The sequence below is a fragment of the Talpa europaea genome, assembly GCF_964194135.1.
Source record: "Talpa europaea genome assembly, chromosome: 12".
NCBI lineage: Eukaryota > Metazoa > Chordata > Mammalia > Eulipotyphla > Talpidae > Talpa > Talpa europaea.
Window position 1 is genome coordinate 10,613,205 of NC_140079.1, and position 19,256 is coordinate 10,632,460.

Below are 19,256 nucleotides of genomic sequence, written 5' to 3' on the forward strand. Positions count from 1 at the left end.
AGAGGGGACAAGATCCCCACAGCTCTCTGCGCCCGCACCCACCCACCCACCCCAGACCACAAGGACGCAAGCGGGCACATGAAGCCAAACACACAGGTCTCCTTTCCCGTCTGACTTTATTTCACTTTTTCTATAAAACTCCTCCATAATTTCACAATTTAACAAAAAGTTTAAAATCCAGGACAAAAACAATCCTGTAACTTATTACAAACACGATTCTCCTTATTCCTTTTATCCAGGAGTTGGTCTCGGGCCAGTGAGTGTCCTAGTTCCTAGTGAGACACATTCTTTGTAAAAACCCTTATGGGTAAAAAAGGTATTCAATACCTTTGCTTTCAGATGTTGGTTTACATTTTGTTCAGGAGATAGCAAAACACAGGGATCTGCACTGGGGGCAGGGGGCTTAACACTAAACACACGGCAATCACAAAGTGCCGGTCCCTTCCTATGGAAGTGTCCCCAGAGCCCTCACTGGCCCAGCTGCCGGGCAGCGGGCGTGAGGTGGGGAAGCAGCTGCAAATGCTGCAGTGGGGGGCCCAGCTACCTGGCATATTGATGAGGTGGTCAGGGGCCGACACTGGGCCCAGAGCAGCTCCAGAGGACAGTGCTGGGGCCTTCTGGCCAGAGGAGGTAACTGAGAAAGGGGTCGGTGTTTCTGAAGGCCCTGGAAACAGCCCGAATGGCGAGAAGGCAGCTGCCACTGACAACAGGTTGGGTAGCCTGGCCTTGCTGCAGCTGCCTCCAGGGGATCCTTGATCCAGAGGGCTGTCCACGCGGCTGCATGGAGCTCAGGAGGACCTGTGGCCCTTCCCAGGAGATCCTCGTGAAGCAGAAAAACCAGCGCCCTTAGGCTGAGGCTCTGCCTGAGACCCCTTGGTGGCCTCTGTGCCCGCGCCAGGTCAGTTCCTTCTGTCCAATGTCTCAGAGAGTTTCCAGAGAAGAAGGGAGCCCCACTTTGGAGTATTGTTGGCCTGCCTGGGGAAGGGGACAGTGACAGCACAAGCCTGCCACATAGGCCTGCCCGCTTCCTAGTAACCTCAAGGAAGTGGGGTCAGGAGAGAATCAACGCAGATGGTTGAGGAGTCACAGCAGTTTCCTCTGAAAGTTCTCAGGCCTTCCCGAGGGTCCTGGGGATCTCACAGGAAGGCTGGTGCTTGGGAAGTCTTGGAGAGGGGGCTCCCCAGGGAGTGTTCGGGGTCTGCCACGGACGGCATCGCAGCAGGGACGCGCGCGTCAGGAACCGCGAGGAAAGAGACGTGGAGCTCCACGTTGGAGCTCATCACCTCGGGGGACGAGGACGTCGTCTGACATCTGGAGAAGTCAGTCCACCTCAGGGCTCCCAGTCCTGTTTCCCGCATCTCCTTCAGGGCAAAAGATGGGGGCGAGGGGGGACTGGAGAGCCTTGAGTCAAGGTTTGGGGAACAGGGGCTGAGCACACAGACCCCCAGTTCCCAGGAACCCACCCAAGGTGGGCTCACTCCATATGGGCATTCTGGCCCCAGAGGGCAGGCAGGCGGGAGGAAGAGGCGGCGGCGTGGCCGTGGAGCATCTCAGGCGTGCGAGGAGTTAAGTCTCTGGGCTCTGAACCTGTGAACCAAGGGTGGGAGAGCCAGGCCAAAACCAGACAGAGTGCCTGGGAGGGTCCGGTCACCCAACCGAGTCAGGCCTGCTGCTGGCCGGGGCCCAGGCACAAAGGGTTGGCTCTGAGCGCCCCGAAAAACTCCACAAATTATCCCGTCTTATTTGGCAAAAGCTCATTTTTTCAAAGTTCGAAGACTCAATCAACGAAAGGGAGGGAAGAGGATCCTGTGGAAGGTGGAAGATGATGAGTCCCGGGGCTGCGCGGGCACAGGTCAAGGCCGGGCCCCTCGGGAGCCTGGGACGCCTGCTCCAGAGACAGCCACTACCTGACCCAGTGCCCGAGTGCGCCTGGGGACCTGCCGCCCACCGTAGTGTTCACTGGCCTGAAGCTGTGCCGTCCCAGCCCCTGGAGGACAACGAGGCATCCTTGGAACCACAGAGGGAGAATTCGTCCCCGAGCCTGCCGAGCGCCAGCTGGGCCTCCAGCCTAACAAGACCAGTGGAGACATCTTAACCTAAAAGTCCCGCCTTACTGACCCCCCACCCCCCCACGTGCATTGCTGCCACGGAAACGCACACCCAGAAACCTCCCTGGTACCTACAGTGCATACATATATATATAATATAGAGAGAACTATACAGCATGGAGCCCCGGCACAGTGGGCGCCGACAGAGGGGACAGGTCCTGCTTCCACAAGGACAAGTCAAGGCCAGGCCTGGCGCAGCTGGCTGCAAACACACAGCTGGAGCCCTCTGAGGTCCTGGGGTGCAGAGGCTGTGTTCTGAACCGTTTGAAGAGGCTGGAGGTGGAGCCTGGCTGCTCAGAAAGACTGGGCAGTGAGCCTGTGCCACACGCCCGGCTAGGGAGCAGGGTGAGGGGCTGGGGGGATGTCCAAGGCCAGGCAAGAAGGCCCTCACCACCAGGCGCTGCCTTCAACACATAAGCCACCTTCCAAGGGGGGCCAGGTGATGGCACCTGAGTGGCAGAGAACAGCAGCGCTGGCTTGGCCCCCCTTAGCCCACGGCTCCCGACAATGAGGTGGTGGGAAGGGTGGGTCGGGAGCCAACGAGGAAAAGTGCAGCTGGCCGTGTGGGCCAAGGACAGGGCGGTCACTAAGGCAGTGCTGCGGGTGGGCGAGTCGAGAGAGGAAGGAGGGCGGGGCCTGAACATGGCCTCCCGGGACCCCAGCAACAGGGGTCCGGCACCCGGCCCAGGGTCATGTGGCCACCGCCTCCAGGTAGCTCTGCAGCTTGCGCACGGTGGTCTCATCCAGGGAGAAGAGGTCGAAGTCGAAGGTGGTGTTAGTTACATTGAAGTGGCCGGTCTCCTCGATCAGGTTCACAATCTGGAAGGCAGTGGCAGGATGGCATCAGGGCACAGGAGGCAGGCTGGGACGGCCCCTGTCCCCACATGGGGTCCCCAAGAAAGGAGGAAGAGACTCCCCGGAGTTGCAGCAAGAGGGTCCTCATGGGCACCGCCCACCCTGGGGACCCTGGCGAGGCGCACACAGTGCGGGGCTCAGTACCTGTTGCAGCACGTTGCGCTCCCGCAGGGCCATCAACCTCCGGTGCAGCTCCACCAGCTCGTCCGTGTAGGCCTGGGGGTGCAGACGGGCATTCAGGGGGCAGCTGAGCTTCTTGTCACTGCCAGTCCATCTCACTCCAGGCCCAGGACAGAGGGTGACAGATGCTTCCAGGACTAGCCCCTCAACACGGCTTGCCTGGGTCACGGCAGCCCCCTCCGAGGAGCCCATCCAGTTCTGGGTGCTCTGGAGAGTGTGGGGTTCCCCCCCACCACCTGCCCTGCCTGTGCCCACCACCTGCCCTGCCTGTGCCCACCACCTTGTCGTAGGTGCCCTTCTTGAGGATCTTCTCAGGCTTGCTGCAGGACTCCGGGCTCCTCCGGCCTGATGCCTGCAGGGAAACCCAGGTATGTTCTGCGTTCCCGCCTGGGCCCATGCGCCCAGTCCGCCCATGCCCGTTTCTCTGGTGCAGCTCCAAGGACAGTTCATCCCGGGGAGGACACAAACCTCTGGGGCCTAGGGGTGAACCTAGCCTCCCTCTTCACTCACCACTGTCAGCTGCAGACTCTACTCAGGAAACCCCAGGCCCAGGACTGGCAACGGGCTAGCCCACGGGCAGGCCAAGCTCAGGATGTCGAGTCGGGGCTGAGAGCTGACCACCAGAAGAACCCCTTCTGGGCAGGAGCCCCGCGCTTACCTTGCTGCTGGGCGGAGGGGGCTTCTGCGGGGGAGGGGGCTCGCGGCCGGGCAGGCAGGAGTCGGCGCTGTTATCACTCTCGCTGTCACTGAAGCTCAACCTGATCGTGGGATAAGGCACCTGTAGGCCTCTGCCAGCTGCTCCAGGGCTGGGCGGGCGCCTGAGGGCAGCCCCATCACTAAACACCAGTCGGGACGGACCCCGACAAGGCTCGGCCCCCTCCCTGTGGGTCAGGCGTGCAACCCACATTCTGGGCTGTGGCTGCCTAGTGCGGCCCCAGACCGTGGGAGACCAACCTCACTTGGCTCTGGGAGGCTACCGATGACTTAAAACAAAACAAAAAGATGAGTCTGAGCCACCTTCAAAGGGCAAAGAACCCAAAGAGCAGCAGCTCAAACCCAAGAGTCCCTGGGGATCCAGGCAGGGCTCATGTGAGCCCTCAGGGTCAGAGGACCAGGACGTGATGCCACTGCAAGCCAGCCTGGCGTTTATGGGCTGTGCGCCTAGAACTTGGTTCTGGCCCTGAGGAATTCACCCACTCAAGAGCCCAAGCAGCAGTTTCCACCCAAGCCAGGCGCATGTGGGTCTGGTCACAGGCTTTCTTCCATGGGTGACCTTGGGAGCCCCATCCCTATCTGGTGGGCCCTGCATGGGGTGCTGGTGGCAGCTCATGGGGTGGGGATAAGGGCCAGGCTAGCCCTCAGTCTCTGCCTCAGTCTCCTCACCCATACAAGTGCTTCAGGAAGGGCCGGGCCAGCTCACAGTGACAAATGTTCACTATTGTCACAGGAGGAAGCACTGACTCCTCAATGTTCAAAGTCCCAGCAAACTGGAAACTGAAAACCTCCTATGAAGCACGGTCCTATTTCTCTCAGCCTCAGTCTGGGTAACAGGAAGTGATTCCTTTTAGTTTTTTCCAGGCTCTCTCCAGCCAGGAGGGAGGAGAGCAAGTAGAGGAAGCAAGTTCCTCTCCAGTCCACCCAAACCCAACCTGACTGGAAATGGCCCTGCCTGCCCCACTGCTCCCCCCGTGTCATCCCCGGCCCCTTGGGCCGTCTATTTGGGAACCCCAGTCCCTCCAGTAAGAGGGAGCCCCAGCAACTGTTTCTTCATAACACACTTCAGACACAGTAAACAACTCCTGTCCCCTTCCTCCTCCTGCCGCCAACAGGCCTCCACACAGCAGTGCCCTGGGAGGACCGGGTGGCACAGACAATGGCCCTCCTGCTCACCTCCTCTCCCCCATGGCCAGGCAGTCCATCCATGAGGTAAACCTCTCTTCCCGCTCTAAGGCCGAGAGCTCGGCTCTCTCCTGACTCCCCAGCTACAGACACTCAGAGGAAAAGGCAGGCACTCGGCTCTGTGTTGCCCAGGCAACGCCTGCACGTCAGCACAAGGACCTGGCGTGGCCTCGTTGCCCTGGAAGCCCCTGGAAGTCCCCTCCTAGCTGGGGACAACTGGGAGCCATCAGACACTCTGGGCCTCCTCTGGCCGCAGCTCCTTCGTCACAGTCCGTGTGTCCTCTGCTCTGATAATGAATGTATGACGACACCTAGGAAGCTTCACCCACCTTCTACATCTGCCCTAGTACTCTTGTGTGCTAGGCCCCAAGGGGGAGGCCCCAGAGAACAGGACATGTCCATCAGCCCTTCTCATCACAAAAGCATCGTACCCCTGTTCCTAAAATCCAGAAGAAGTCACACTGGATGTCGCCTGCACCAAACAAGGCAGGAGTCACTTAACCCTGTCCCAGGAGACATGAGGTCGCCCTTCTTGTCTACTAAGTTCCACTGTCCTCACCTGGAATGCTGGCATGTGTGCAAAACCACTGAGTACTCTCTCAGCCAGAGGCCTTGGGAAGGTGGTTTCCATCAGCAAAACTAACATGGAGCATCTACCAGCACCCATAGGCCTCCCTGTGCCTGGCTGGCTGCAGACACACTGACCCAACCTGTCTTAAAAAGGAGCCACTGGGGCCTGGAAGCTTGGACTCATGGGAGGGTGGGGAGGGACTGGACCTGGACCCTGCCCATACTTCTCATTCTAAAAGCACCAATGACCTTGGGTCTGGGGTCAAACCCTGACACTGGCTCTGACAGGAGCCCTCAGCCATCCCTGAGGTACACTAGCACTGAGGCTCTGGGGTGTCCAGAGGAGGTACCATGGCTCGCCATGCTCTGGGGCAAGGCCAGAAGCCACCTTCTCCATGTTGGTGGGAGGCTACAGCTGCTCTCCATACTGGGGTATCTGCAGGTCCTAGGATAATTTCTGGTCTGTCCTCATCCCATGCTCTTACCCAAGTAAGAAAGGACTGGGGGTGGGGAAGTAGCAGTCCCATGGTATGAGGGCAGAGGAATCACCTGTCCCACACATTTGGATCACCTGGCCACCCCCTTCTGGGATGGTGCTGTACTTCCCTCCCTGAATACCTGCCCATCCCTGCCAGGCAGCCCACACCTTCCAGTGATGGCAGCAGAAATGCCACCCCAGGCCCTTTGTGAGGGGAAGTCCTAGTGTCCCCTCAGTTTCACAGTTCCTCTCCTCAGGAGAGGACTTGGGGCCCCTAGGACTCCCCCTCAGCATCCAGCCACAGGGCATCTGTAGGCTCACGGTTTCCTTTGCCCCACCCAGGGGAGAGTTCCTCCTGGTTCTGCCTCCCAGAGTCCCCACAGAGCCAGGGAGACCTTGGTCACCCCCATGCCACTCACTCCCCACCAGTGGGCACCTGGAATCCCTCCCTGCATTTGTCTTGCCGGAGGCCTCCTCGCCTGACGAAGAGTCATCCTCATCAGATTCCTCGGACTGCAGGTCCTCCACCATGGAGCGCAGGGGTCCTGAGGAGGGTGGGAAGGAGAGAGAAAAGGGAGTGTGGTCAGGACTCTTCCTGCACCTTATGGGGTGTCCTCCATCTCAGGGTCACATGGAGCCTCCTGATAACGATAACCCCAAACCGCACCCAACACAAACCCACCTAGGAGGTCCCTCGAGCATGGTGGGGCCTGCTGTCCATCTCTGACGAATGCCCCAGGGGCCACCCCCTTCCTAAGAAACCCTCTGGCTTCCCCTGTCCCTCCCTACCTTCCTGGCTCTGCTCACAGGCCTCTGGCCCCTGGCCTGAGGCAGGACTGCAGGACCCCTCCATTGCCAAAGCCGAAGGAGAAGCTGAGATCCAAGTTCCTGCCTGGAGCAGGACGAGCCAGCTCTGGCCCAGAAGAGCAGCCAGAGCCAGAGCCCTGGACAGCCTGCGCCCCTACTCAGGCCTGCCCAGCCCCTCGCAGCCCCTTTCGGCTGCTCCCAGCCCAGTCTTCCCCTTTCTCCAGAGGCACACAGTTGCAGTCCCCTACAGACGGCATCTTGGTTTATATTCCGGTTACCAAGGCAACAGAGGGACACAAAGCCCTCAATTACCTTGGTCACATGATGCCGCTTTAGCAGGTTCCCCCTCCCTTCTCCATAGATAAGAACACTTGGAGAGTGTGGGCTTCATACCCAGCCCCCAGGCCTCTCGGTGATTGACTGGGCTTCTGAATTCCTTGCCAGACCCCCTCCCTGCATTCCCTTCCCCTCCCCCAGCTCTCCCCAACCCCTGAGAAAGGATTTCAGGCAGAGGGGGGAGGAGACGCTGGTCCAATCCATAGAAGAAATGCCTCTGGCGTGAGGAAAGGTGTTGGAGTCTGCTGGGCTGGTGGCCCCTGTGCTGCCCTCTCATGCCTGGGTCCTACCGACTGGGTGCCCCAGGACCACACCCTGCACCCGAGGCAGGCCTGCTCTGCTCTGGGGTAGGCTAGGCCGGCCTAGTGGGCTTCATGCTTGTTCCCCCAAAGGCCCGTAGGTGGCCTTCGGGGAGAAGACAGAAACGCAGACTACGGATGGTTTGGGCCAGGGTGCCAGTCAAGCATGCAACAGCCACCCTGGTAGGAGGTGGGATGCGCGGGCTCAAAATTTCCTTCATAGGGACAGACCTGAGAATCCAGAGGATGGACACCAAAGACATGCACTTCCCACCCTGGATGGTGGTCAGGTGACCTGTTTCTGTTTCACTTTTAAATACAGGCCCTCTGAGCTCCCACAAACCTGCAGATGTGGGTCCTGGGGGCCCACTCTGGGGAAGCGGCCATACCCAGGGTAAGTTCAGCGAATACAGGGCAGTGGTGGGGCAGTGGTGGCGGCAGCAGCAGCAGCTTGGGGTGTTCACACAGCGTGAGTCCCCATGGAAGTTACTCACTTGGGGAAGTTATTTATGCATCCCTCTGATTCAGTAACAAATTCGGGATCCCATGGGCCAGGCAGGGGGTTGCGAGGTGGGGGTGGCCCTCACGGTGGCTGCTCGCAAAGCAATGAGCCATGCAGAGAGAGGCTGTCTGTTCCACCCTGTCCCTTTCCATCACGCACCTTGACTGTGGTTCTGAGATGGCTCAAAATCCGAATCCGAACTGGAGTCGGAGCTGGAGCTGGAGTTGGATGGGCTTGACTGGGCGGACTTAACCCCCAACAGGAGTGGTAGACCAGAGAGGAGAGAAGACAAGAACCATCTTTCAATGCAAAGAAGCAAAAGTGGGCACTAAATGCCCCCCAGCAGCAGAGACTCACACACTTCATACACACCTGAAGCATCACAAAGGCGCCATACCCAGTGCCCCCAGCCCAAGGCACTCAGGAAGGTTCGTGAGAACCCGGCTTCTGGGCCCCAGGCAGTCCACCCTCCACCTCTGTGCTCTTTCTCTCCAGGACCAGGAGAGCCCCCAACATGCAGAGAACCTTTCTTTTCCCACTGAGGGGCTATTAAAATCTCTGGTAGACCCAGAGGCATTTCAGACCACGAGCACAGGGAGCGGGGGAGGCTGAAGGCAGCTGATCTTCGGCTGCTCATTGTTTGTGGGCCCTAGTGCTGCAGGGAACAGAGCACAGGTCTGGAACAGAAACACCAGATACAGAGACCCAGCTTTTCATTCTGATCATTTCTTTTTTTCTCCCCTTTCATACCTTTATTCCTTTTCTTTTTTTTTTTTTTTCACCAGAAGTGTTTTTCTACAAACTAAATTTTGGGCAAACATCATGCAATTCTTGATGGGTTTCCTCCCAGAGAACAAAATTCAGCAGGGGCCTTACAGGGCAGGGAGCTGCTTTCTCATCTCCTTCTTCTAACAGCTACACCCAGATCGGCTGGTGGAAGACGTAGGTGATGGCGACAGAGGCGGCATCCCAGGCGGCCCAGAGTACCGCATCCCAAGTCCCCACTTATCAGAGCTATGGCTCCACTAGGCCAGGGTTGAGGTACAATCAGAACCATCAGTGGTGGGCAGAGGCCGCCTTGCAGCTCTGATGCTGTAAGATCTTCTCCTCAGTGGTTCCTGCAGGTAGCAGGCCACAGACATAGTGTGTCTTCCTCTGACCATTACGCTAGACCCAGGCCATGGCTTGTTTGTTCATCACTGGATGGATTCCAGGGTCCAGCACGACCAGCTGGTGAGCCCCAGTGAGACCAAGGCCCCAGCCCAGTGTTGCCACTCAGCATGACTGATTCTCATTTACTCACAGTCCTCAGCTGCAGATGACAGTTACCGCCTCATCACATGGTACTTATAGTATATGTATGATGTGTGTATGTGTGTGTCTGTGTGTCTGTGTGTGTGTGGGGGGGGGGGGTGGAGAACAACTTCGACTGGCTCTGGCCCCACTATACCCACAGCCAATCAAATACCCCCTTCTTCCTGCAGCAGTGCCCCCTTACTACGCCACCAGGGGGCGGTAAAAGCCCAAACTAAGACAATAGGCTCTGGGATACTAGGGGTAACGCCTGCCCCACGGATAGGAATTGGTCACTGACACCTGCCGGAAATGCTGAGACTGAGCCAGAACAGGGTAGCATCTGCACCCAGAGCCTCAGTTTCTGCCAAAGGCACATGCTCAAATTGTAGAAGAGCAGAGTTTAAAGCTCAGAAGTCTGCCCTGGCTCAGCACATCCCAGGGCAGCCAGCTCAGAATCACAAGCCTGTCTTCCCTCGGGGGCTGCCCAGTTCTCTTGCCTTAGTGTACCAACTGGAGGAAGGTAGCGGCTTGAGCACATGGGGCCAGCCACTTTGGGCACAGTCCCTTTAAAGAAGAGGGAGGATGGAGCAGGGTGGAGGCAGCCAGCAGCATCTGCTTGATCCTGGCATGCACCTAGTAAAAGAAGATACTGCATGCAGACCCCAGAGTTCTTACTCTGGCCCCAGGATCCTGGGTTCTGACCCCAGCTTTCTCACCTACTGGTCAACGGAGTCCTAATTTTAAGCCTCAGTTTCCCCATCTGTAAAAGAGATTCCCTGCTGTTGGGTGCTAATACGTGTGTACCAGCCAAGCCTCCAACAGAAATCCTGGGCTAGAGTGTGAACAGAAGGGTCTGGCTGTGAGGCTGACACAAACAGCAGAACCAGGCCAGGAGCCAGAAGGGGTGATGGGAGACCCCGGGCACGTCTGACTTCCCCAGGGTCAATCTTGCCCAGCAGTGCCACCTCCCCACCCTGAATTGCCCCACCAAGGACACTGTGCAGGGTCAGGTCAGCAGAGATGGGAAGTGGCGCCATCAAGATGCCTGGCTGGACCTGCCCCAGGGTGGCTGAGCAATGGTACTGTCCCCAACAGAGAAGCCTGATGAGTTCAGAAGCACTTGTCCTTCCACAAAAATCCAAGGGGCAGGAAAAGGGGATTGGAAGAGATCTCAGCCCAAAGGCCCTAGAGAAGTGCAGGTCAGAAAGCCCATGAGTGGACATGGGAAGCCCAGAGGGAGAATGGGAGGAGGTTTCTGGTCCTGCTCTGCTCCCAGCACTCCAGGGTCTGTGATGATCAGGACTGACTGGGCTCAGAAAGCCCAGGCCAAAGAGATCACGGAGAAGCAGCTGGAGGAGTCAGGAACTTGGTGGGGATCAGATAAGCAGCCTGGCCACTTCTGAAGCACCAGCCTAGGAGAGGAGGCAACTGATTCCATGCCTCAAGGATGGTGCCTTATGTAGCCTTCAGGGTGAGATGCACCGAGACAGAGAGTACCAGTATCTGGCTCCTGCATGGCCCTCAGGAGACGTTAAGGCTCATCACTCAGCAGTGTCTCAGGGCATGGGATACACAGCTCTTGGTCAGGAAGAACCCCCCCAGGCTTCCTTGAGCAACTCTGGTCTCAGGACGGTGGTGCCAGTCCACACAGAATGGCAGCCACCCAGGTGCTTGAAGATCATCGCAGCAGGAGGTGAGGGTGGACACCCAGGGCCAGCATGGCAGAACCCTAGTGAGGCTGCCACCTCACTGAAGTATGGGTAAATCAGCCACGGGTGAAGAAAGGCCTCACCCGGCAGCATCTGGAAAGGAGGGCAGGGCCCTGGCCCAGAACTCTGGGTGCTGGGCAGAGGAGCAGACTGACAACAGATGGGACATGATTAAGCACCATAAGAACCTCTGGCAGCTGAGGGACTGCCCTGACGGCACAGAATTGCTCGGAGGTTTCTAAAGAGGTTTCTCCTGCCATCTTCAGGTTCACTGGCAGACACCATGTCATTCTGGTCATGAGAAGGACTGAATACACGACATCTCAGTCCCAGCCACGTGTGTCCCTAGTCAATGGGACACACTGTTACTCACGAACCAAACTGTCAACCCCAGGCAGTCACTTTCAAAGGGTCACACACCCTGGAGATCACATGCTCACAACATTGTTGCTGTTGATAAGCTTTGTCTCTGGGAGCTCCTTACAGAGTCCAGGTAAAGCTCAAATATCAACACTGGAGGCAAAATTTCTCCCTTTGAGGGATAAAGAAGACTTGGAAATTGCAAAAGGCCACTGAGGAGTTGGTGAGAAAGGTGAGGGAATCCATCACGCAACCATTCTAGCACCCACTCATCCGCCCTTCCGTGCACCTAGCTAGCTATCCACTCAGCCCCCACACGCTCACTTACTAATGCCTTTATCTATGTACCTGTCCATTCAGTCATATACCTAATCCCCCGTTAATCTCTCCGACTATCAACTCACACATCCACAGTTCACCTCTCTCCGCCTCCCAAGGTATTCATCCATTCCTTCCAATCTTCTCTCCACCCATGCACCCATTTATCTGCTAATCTATCATTGTCTTCTTCTTAATCCTTTTCTCTACTTATCCATCCATCCATCCATCCATCCATCCATCCATCCATCCATCCATCCATCCAAGCACCGACTCTCTGACTGCCAGATGTCAAACACAATGCTTAGAGAGGACACTGCCAACGAGGCCTCAAGTGAGCCTTGCCATCCCATTAACTATCTGGCCATTGGATCCTTGGTGGCTCATGCTGTCTCTGACGGCACTCTTCAGAGAGCTGGAAATGCTACCACAGGACGAGCAAGAGCCTCTCAGGATATATTCCCAGAGAGGAACTCTAGCCCAGACTTGTCCATGTGAGATTCCCGCGACCCAGCTGTGCACACAGAAGTGGGTGGTGGGAGAGGTGGTGAGACCTAGAACCCTAGCAGTCATCTTGGAAGTGAGAAAGTGAGGCTCAGTCATCATTGTTGCACTTTCAGACCCAGAAAATGGGATGAAGAATAGCAGGGACACCCCACTGAGCAGAGGGAGTTGAGTTCCCTGACGGACTGACTCTGCAGTAGCTAGGAATGGGCAACACCGAGTCACGACACCTGTCCTGACCCCAAAACCACCGAGACCCTGGCCCATGTAGGGGGCTGCCCAAGAACTCGGATGCCGAACTCTCATGCTTTACCAGAACCACCATCTCTGAGCGCTGTTTCCGGAGTTCTCACAAGGCAGGCTTGCGTACCCAGAGAGGAGAAACGGAAGCACAGCACGCGTGGAGGCCGGCCCAGAGCACTGAGAAGCAAGGGGTGCTGGGCCAGGATCTAGCCGCCTGTGCAAACTCCGGGCCAGCAGGGATGTGGGTGGCTCAGCACTGGAAGAGGAGACAGAGGAGGGGATGGGGGAAAAGCCACCTCACCTCTGTCTTAAAGGAGGCCTCATCCTCCGAGTTGGACTCCTCTACCTCTGGAGGCTTTTTTATCTCCCTGGACTCGCTTTCGGCCTTGACTTTCTCCCCTTTGGTGCTGCCCTTGTCCTTGGCCGGTTTTTTGTCTGAGAAGGAGGAAGACGAGGTGCGGGGCGAGGTGCCAGGGGCACTCCTGGACCCCTTAGAACTGCTCTTCTTCTGCTTTTTGGCGCTGGGCTTGGGCGAGTCGGCCGCAGCCGGCCGCTTGCTGGAAGACTTAGGTGGGGCTCCCCCCTTTGGGGACATGCTTTCTAGTTTGGTCTCCTTCAGGGCCATCTTGGGCTCCTTGAATGCAGCCTTGGGTGGCGGTGCCTTCTCCTCCTTGGGTGGCCGGCCCTCGCCCAGCTTCCGAGAGGCGTCCTTGGTACTCCTGGCCTGCTCGCGCTCTGGCTCCTTGGAAGGGCCCTTGCTCTCTGAGTCCTTGCGCAGCCGCTCTCGGTGTTCCTTAGTTGCCTTGTGGGCCTTGCAAGCCTTGCTGTTCTCCCTGCTGGCGTCCTGAAATGCCGGGACGGGGAAGGGGGAGAGACACAGTTAAATGGCATCTCGGGGTCGCCCTGCTCCACCACCCCCAACCCCTACAAAGTATAATCCACCTGATTCAGACTCAGCTAGAGAAAATCTTCCATAAAGCGAAAAAGTAAGGCAGCAGGTGAGAGTTTTAAATGGAGCTGTCCCTTTAAACTACTAGGAAGTGTCAGCAGGTCCCGGGCGACTGCAGGCTAAGATTCCCCTCTGAATTGAACTGACATTCCCTGAGGGATTCAAGAAGAGTACACGGTGAGTCAGATACGAGAAAGGCAAGCCACATTGACCCACTCCCGCTCCAACACCTCGAAGCTTCCCGGTGGGGCCCAGGGGAAATTGTAGGCTGCTTAGGGTTGGGGAGTGGGGCTAACTGGCAGGCCACACCCTTGTTTGTTCCCACATGGAGCTTGTGTGCATCCTGCGGTCAACTGTGGGGTGTTCCTCCCCAGTCGCCTCCACCCTGCCAGTCTGGCTCAGTTTCCACGGCCCTGTCGCACACTTGGGTGGGCACGGCTATTCGTGGACTGAGGTCCTGCTGGGTTTCAGGTGCTACATGAAACACATAGCTCCTGGACTTCTCAGAATTGAAGCACCCAGCAGTTTTTATAAAACATGAAGATTCTTGGGTCTCTATCATGGAAAATCAGAGGATTTAGGGTGCAGAGGCCTGGTATTCATCAGCAGAATAGTGAAACTCGCACTGAGGTCAGAGGCAGAGAGGCACTGGCTTCTGGGCCAGGAGACTTCAACCCTATGTACCTGTGTTTCCTCTGAAGAAGGACAAAGCCACCTACCTCAATGGGTGATGGTGCCAGGCCTGGCAGACAGCGAGCACTCAAGCAAGGGGGGCAGCAGGCAGCACCAGCGCCTCATGGTTGGTTTAGCCCACGCATCAGCCTGGACTTTCTGTCTGTATATTTATGTCTGCCTTCCTACACAACCAGCATGTCCTGTAGACCCATCCAACTCCTCATTTGGGTTCTTCCCTACTGATACCCCATCATCACCCTATACATCCAGGGGTGCTGAACAGGTGCACAACTGCCATGGAGAGACCAAGGACTCTCCAGAAAAATCTGCCAGGAAACTTAAAGGAACAGACCCAGAGGGTGGCCTGCAACTGATGGACTCCTCTGAGGCAGCCATTTTATCAGCTCACCCCAAGTGCCAAGGGGGCAGGTGAACCAGGTAAACACCTAGCTGCAGGCCTAAGTTTCCCGCTCTCCTATCCCACCTGAGGGCCCAGTGATGACAGAACCTTCCAGCAGAAAGCCACAGGGACAGATGGCATAGCCTCAGCCAGCTCTGATCTACTCAAGTCGCCGTCTTCTTGCAAATCCACAACCCATAAAATTGCCAAAGGTTCAGGGACAGCCCCACATAACCATGGGCTCCTGCCTCCTCCCTGGAGAAAAGCTGGGCCCCTGTGCCCCATCCCCACCTCTTATGTCACCAGATGCCTTCAGAGTAGCTGCTCTCCACCTGGGGGAGGGGGAGGAGGATAGGGGTTTAGACAGGCACTGGAACCAAGGGCTCTCAAGTCACAAACTGTTTTGAGCATACATATGGATATGCCTAGGGGCAAGGACTCACTGCAGTCATGCTGTCAAAGCTATCCATGATTCTCAAATGATTAAGAACTGAATTTGAGAGAAAGATCAATCAGGCCTCAGACAGGAAGAAGCAGGGCACCCCAGTGCTACAGAAGCACGGGACCAGCGGTGCTGCAGATGGGTGGGGACCAGCTGCTCTCGCAGTGTGAGCCTTCAGGGGGTCCCACTCCTCCCCCAGGAGGCTCCAACTGGAACTGGAACAGAGCAACCAGGATGGATCTAACTAGGATTCCAGTCGTCAGACTCTCCAAAGGTCCCTACCTGGGGAATCCTGATGGACTCAGCCCTGCAAATGGCCACCCCCTTCCTCTCCTGCCCTGTAGGAAGCCAAGCTAAAAACCGTTCTCCCCAGGGCATATGGTCTGGCCATCAGACTCTCTGGCTTGGGGCAATGGAAAAACAGTCGAGGGGGGAAAGCCAGTGCCCAATGAAAGCCCTCAGCTGGAGAACGAGGCTGGCACACACAGGCCATGCCTGCAAGGAGTGCAGTGAGATAAGGCTCAGAGCCAGGACTGTGGCAACAGCCAGAGGGGTTCTCAGAGAGGAGCGTGGCAGAGCATGACATGGAACACCTGAGAAATTGATGCAGGTGCCTACTAGGTGCTGGAGACTGAGCCAGGGAGTGGGGTGTGTGGGGGGACAGAAAGTGAGTCTTCTGGGGGTTTCAATGGAGAGAGATCCCAGGAGCAGCCCCAGCATACTTAATATCTGGAGGGCATTTCTTCGTGGGCTTCTAGGTGACTTCAAGTAACAGGTACAGAAAGAATAGATATTCCTAGACTTTGTAGTTCTTGCACAGACTTCTGAAAAACTGTGGGTAGCTGAGTGAGAAGCACCAAGATCGCAAGCAAGAGCTTTATTCCATTTCATCTCTCCAAGGCTCAGAGAAAGACAAGCCCAGAGGCCAGCGAGGTGTGACACCCAGAGTTGTACTCTGTACTTGAAGTTTCTAGCCTCACAAGTCTAAAGGGCTTAAGTCGGATGAATTTGAGGATTTCAGAGATCTACTGGTCTGGTGGAAAATTCCAGACAGACCTATCTGGATGACATGGCTCTCCTTCAAGCTGCTAAAGAGTAAGACTGGAAGACAGTCTGAGAGCTTGACCTGTCCCACCTGGGGTGCCCCAGGACCACAATCCACAACAGGTGAGAGAGGCAAGAAAAATGTCAAGATGAAAAGTAGATAAAACTGGAGGGTGAGTAACAGGATGACAAGAAGTTGTCCTGAGAGCCTCCAGGACAGCTGAGTTACAGAGGCTGCAGCAGGGAAACAGGACACATGCTCTTGAGTTTATAGGAACATGACAACACCATCCAGAGGGCTCAGGTGATCATGGGGACAGTTCAGAGAGAGGTTTCAGGTAGGCCAAGTGCCACCTGTCCAACATGGCTAAGAGAAAAACATCCTTCTTCTTGGTGGAAATCAGCTTGCTCACTTACATCATTCCACCTGGCCTTTCCCAAGTATGCTTTCTCTGCCTTGAGCCTCTGCCAAAGAAGAATTAAAGCCGGAAACACCCCAATGCCTGGGAGACAGGTAACTTGGCTGCACTAGGGAGGCCCAGGAGGGCAGGCAAGGCCACCACATCAGACAGCGGCCAGCCCTGTGAGATGATCTCACGGTTCTGGTCAGAGTGGTCCTCAGGCCCAGCCCTGGCTCAGTGGGGTGGAGGAGGATGGGATAGGGTGGGCTCTCTGGCCTCAAGATGAGCAGGGCTGAGAGCCCACAACCACATGGCTGTTCCTTGCCATTCAGGAGGGTCAACCCTGCCAAGTAGGTGGCAGCAAGCAGCCAGGTGGAACAGAGAGCACTCAAAGAGGAAGATGCCACAGGGGCCAGTCAGGGACAGAAGGTCCAGCTCTGCAGAGGAGGGCGCCCTGAGCCCAGGACCCACCACTGGGCCCCAGTGCTCCCACATGACTGGGCCTTCCACCTCACTAACCTTGGAGCCGTGGGACGGTTTGATCTTCTTGGGGTCAGAGAAGGCAGAGAGTGGAATTGTGGGTAACATGGGGTAGTCAGGACTGGGCCTGGACACCGTTTCTGCTCCTTCGGGCATTACCATCACCTAGTGATAAAGAAGAGACAGATGTTATCAATGAGCAAGGGGGTAGGCTGGAAATCCGATGGGCAAGAGGAAGTCGACCTGTGGGAGTGTGAGCATGGCTGGAGGCCTTTGATTTTCCTTCTGATGGGGAGGAGGGAGAGCTTGAGCATCACTTTCCCAAAAGAATCCAAGGTATTCCTCCATGAGGCGCTGGGTGCTAAGTGCTTAGACCAGAGCAGGCTCAGGTGGCGAGCAAAGAAAAGCTGGAGTCCCAGGACATCTGGGCCCAGGTGTGGCTGAGCGGCCTCAGGAAGGAGGACCAGAGCCAAGAAGATGTGCGGAGAATGCCAGAACACAGAAAAAGGCAGCTGGGCCAAAGATGCATTTAAGAAAGACCAGACGCAATTTTGAAAAGCGAAAAGCCAGCCAGACATCGACGATGGGCTGCCACATGGTAGAATAAGCAACTTCTGATGGACTTGAACAACCTCGCCAGGTCCTGTATGTCCTGGACTACTCCACTCTCAGGCAAATGAAGTTGACTGAAATGAGGGAGTGACCAGCAAGTGAGGTCAGAGAACTGCATGGGGGCAGCTTCAGCTCTCAGCGAAAGCCATAGGCGGGCAGGAAGGCAGGCAGAAGCCTATAGAGGAAGGAAGCTGTGTGCTGCTCTTTGTCCAAAGACTACGGAGGAGGAGCAGCTTGAGGTCCTGCCAGGTGGTGCTGTCCAGGTCTAGCCTGGCTCCTATGGCACCTGCCAAAGGGACACAAGGCTTGTGACAAGTTCTCAAAATACCAATACTGTAAGTTAACAAAAGAGCAAGTCATCAGCCACTAAGAGGGAATCTTCCAGATGTCAATGAGAGAATGAAAGCATAAAAGAGCAAGGAAGAAAAGAGAGAAAAAAAAAAAAAAAGGCACATTTGGCTTGGTAGAAGAAGCACGATTAATAATCTGTGGCACTGGGATTCCTTGCCAAGCCAAACCTTTCATCTGAGGAAGCTGAGGTAATGCCTGGTCACAGGGACAATGGGTTGGCAGCAAGGCAGTGGAGCCTCAGGGGCTCCCTTAACCAACACCCCACCTTCTGCCCCACTCTAAGGCACTGAAGCCCAAGGTCGATTTACTCAGCAGAGCCTGTCTGACCACAACACTCTGAATCAAGGCACCAAGAGGCCAGCAGAATCTGGTAGCCCGGGTAAATCAGCCACTTCTAATTGTCAGGAACCCCCCTCTCCCCCCAAGGCTAGCAATGACACGCACAGGGCTAGAGAAGTAACTGAAAGCCCAGCCCAGGAACAGACTGCAGAGAAAATGCAGAGGATGCCCCTTTGCATTCTCCACAACTGACCCTTAAAAGGGGCAAAGAAGTATAAAACAGATCTACTTCCAGTTCCCTCCTGGAGCTTCAGAAGGACAGAGCTCACTGATGGAAACACAGACCCTGACTGCGAAGGAGCCTCTGTTCTATGCCGGGGGAAGACAAGACACAACACTGAGGGGGTAGACACCAGCCCCAGAGCTGCCTCTTGACTGTCTAGAAAGGTGGGACAGCACTGTGGTCACCATGGAGGAAGTGCCTCACACAGGAATTAGAGTTCTAAGGGACCCGCTGGAAAAGGGGGCGGGACAGCAAGCAGTTCCCATCAACTTACAGAGAGGTCCTCCTCCAGTTCGTCCAGCACTGACACCAGCACGGGTGGGGGCAGGGGTCATCTGCCACTGGGTGGCAAATGCCAGCCCCACGGGGATACCCAGAGCTCCAGAGTGGCTAACACTAGGCCCACAACTGAGGTCTCCAGAGCCACTGTCCCATAAAGGTCTGAACTCCTCCTAAGACCAGAGAACTCGGCTTTGCCATCCGCCCACAGCCTCAAGGGCCGGAGAGTTCCTGACCAGTCAACCAGTACCCTGACAGCCCTCACCCTGGGGGCAAAAGCACCGGCAGAGACCACTGCTCTCCCTCCCAGGTTGGCCTTTCCCGACTGCCAGCTGGACCTGCCCTCTCCACCTCTCTCCCTCAGCACCGCATACCTCCTCCTCCTTCCCCGCCCCTCCAGGTTTTATATGTTTAGGTGATGCATACTGAGCCTTCATCTCTGCAGAGCAAAGCCAGTCTCCTTGTGCAGGCCCCAAGGTCTTGGAGCTCAGAGGCCTATGGAAGGATGGCTGCAGGTCTGTCTCCTGGGGAGATGTGGCTATGAGGCCTTTGGGTAACAAAGGAACCTCTGGGTAACAACTTGGGAACATAATTTGG

The 19,256-nt window shown here is 56.4% G+C and overlaps 1 protein-coding gene across 1 annotated transcript in view; it reads right to left on the bottom strand.

Moving 5' to 3' along the window:
- Nucleotides 1-2,798: 2,798 nt before the first annotated feature.
- MLLT1 (MLLT1 super elongation complex subunit) overlaps nt 2,799-19,256 on the bottom strand; it is a gene marked incomplete at both ends in the record, with an annotated part of 59,542 nt that continues 43,084 nt past the window's right edge. Inside the window, 8 exons of the mRNA XM_084248654.1 lie at nt 2,799-2,927; nt 3,108-3,179; nt 3,424-3,495; nt 3,802-3,901; nt 6,527-6,635; nt 8,194-8,281; nt 12,766-13,308; nt 16,895-17,020. Of these exons, the coding sequence (XP_084104780.1) occupies nt 2,799-2,927; nt 3,108-3,179; nt 3,424-3,495; nt 3,802-3,901; nt 6,527-6,635; nt 8,194-8,281; nt 12,766-13,308; nt 16,895-17,020 (1,239 nt within the window). The remainder of the gene's footprint in view (nt 2,928-3,107; nt 3,180-3,423; nt 3,496-3,801; nt 3,902-6,526; nt 6,636-8,193; nt 8,282-12,765; nt 13,309-16,894; nt 17,021-19,256) is intronic.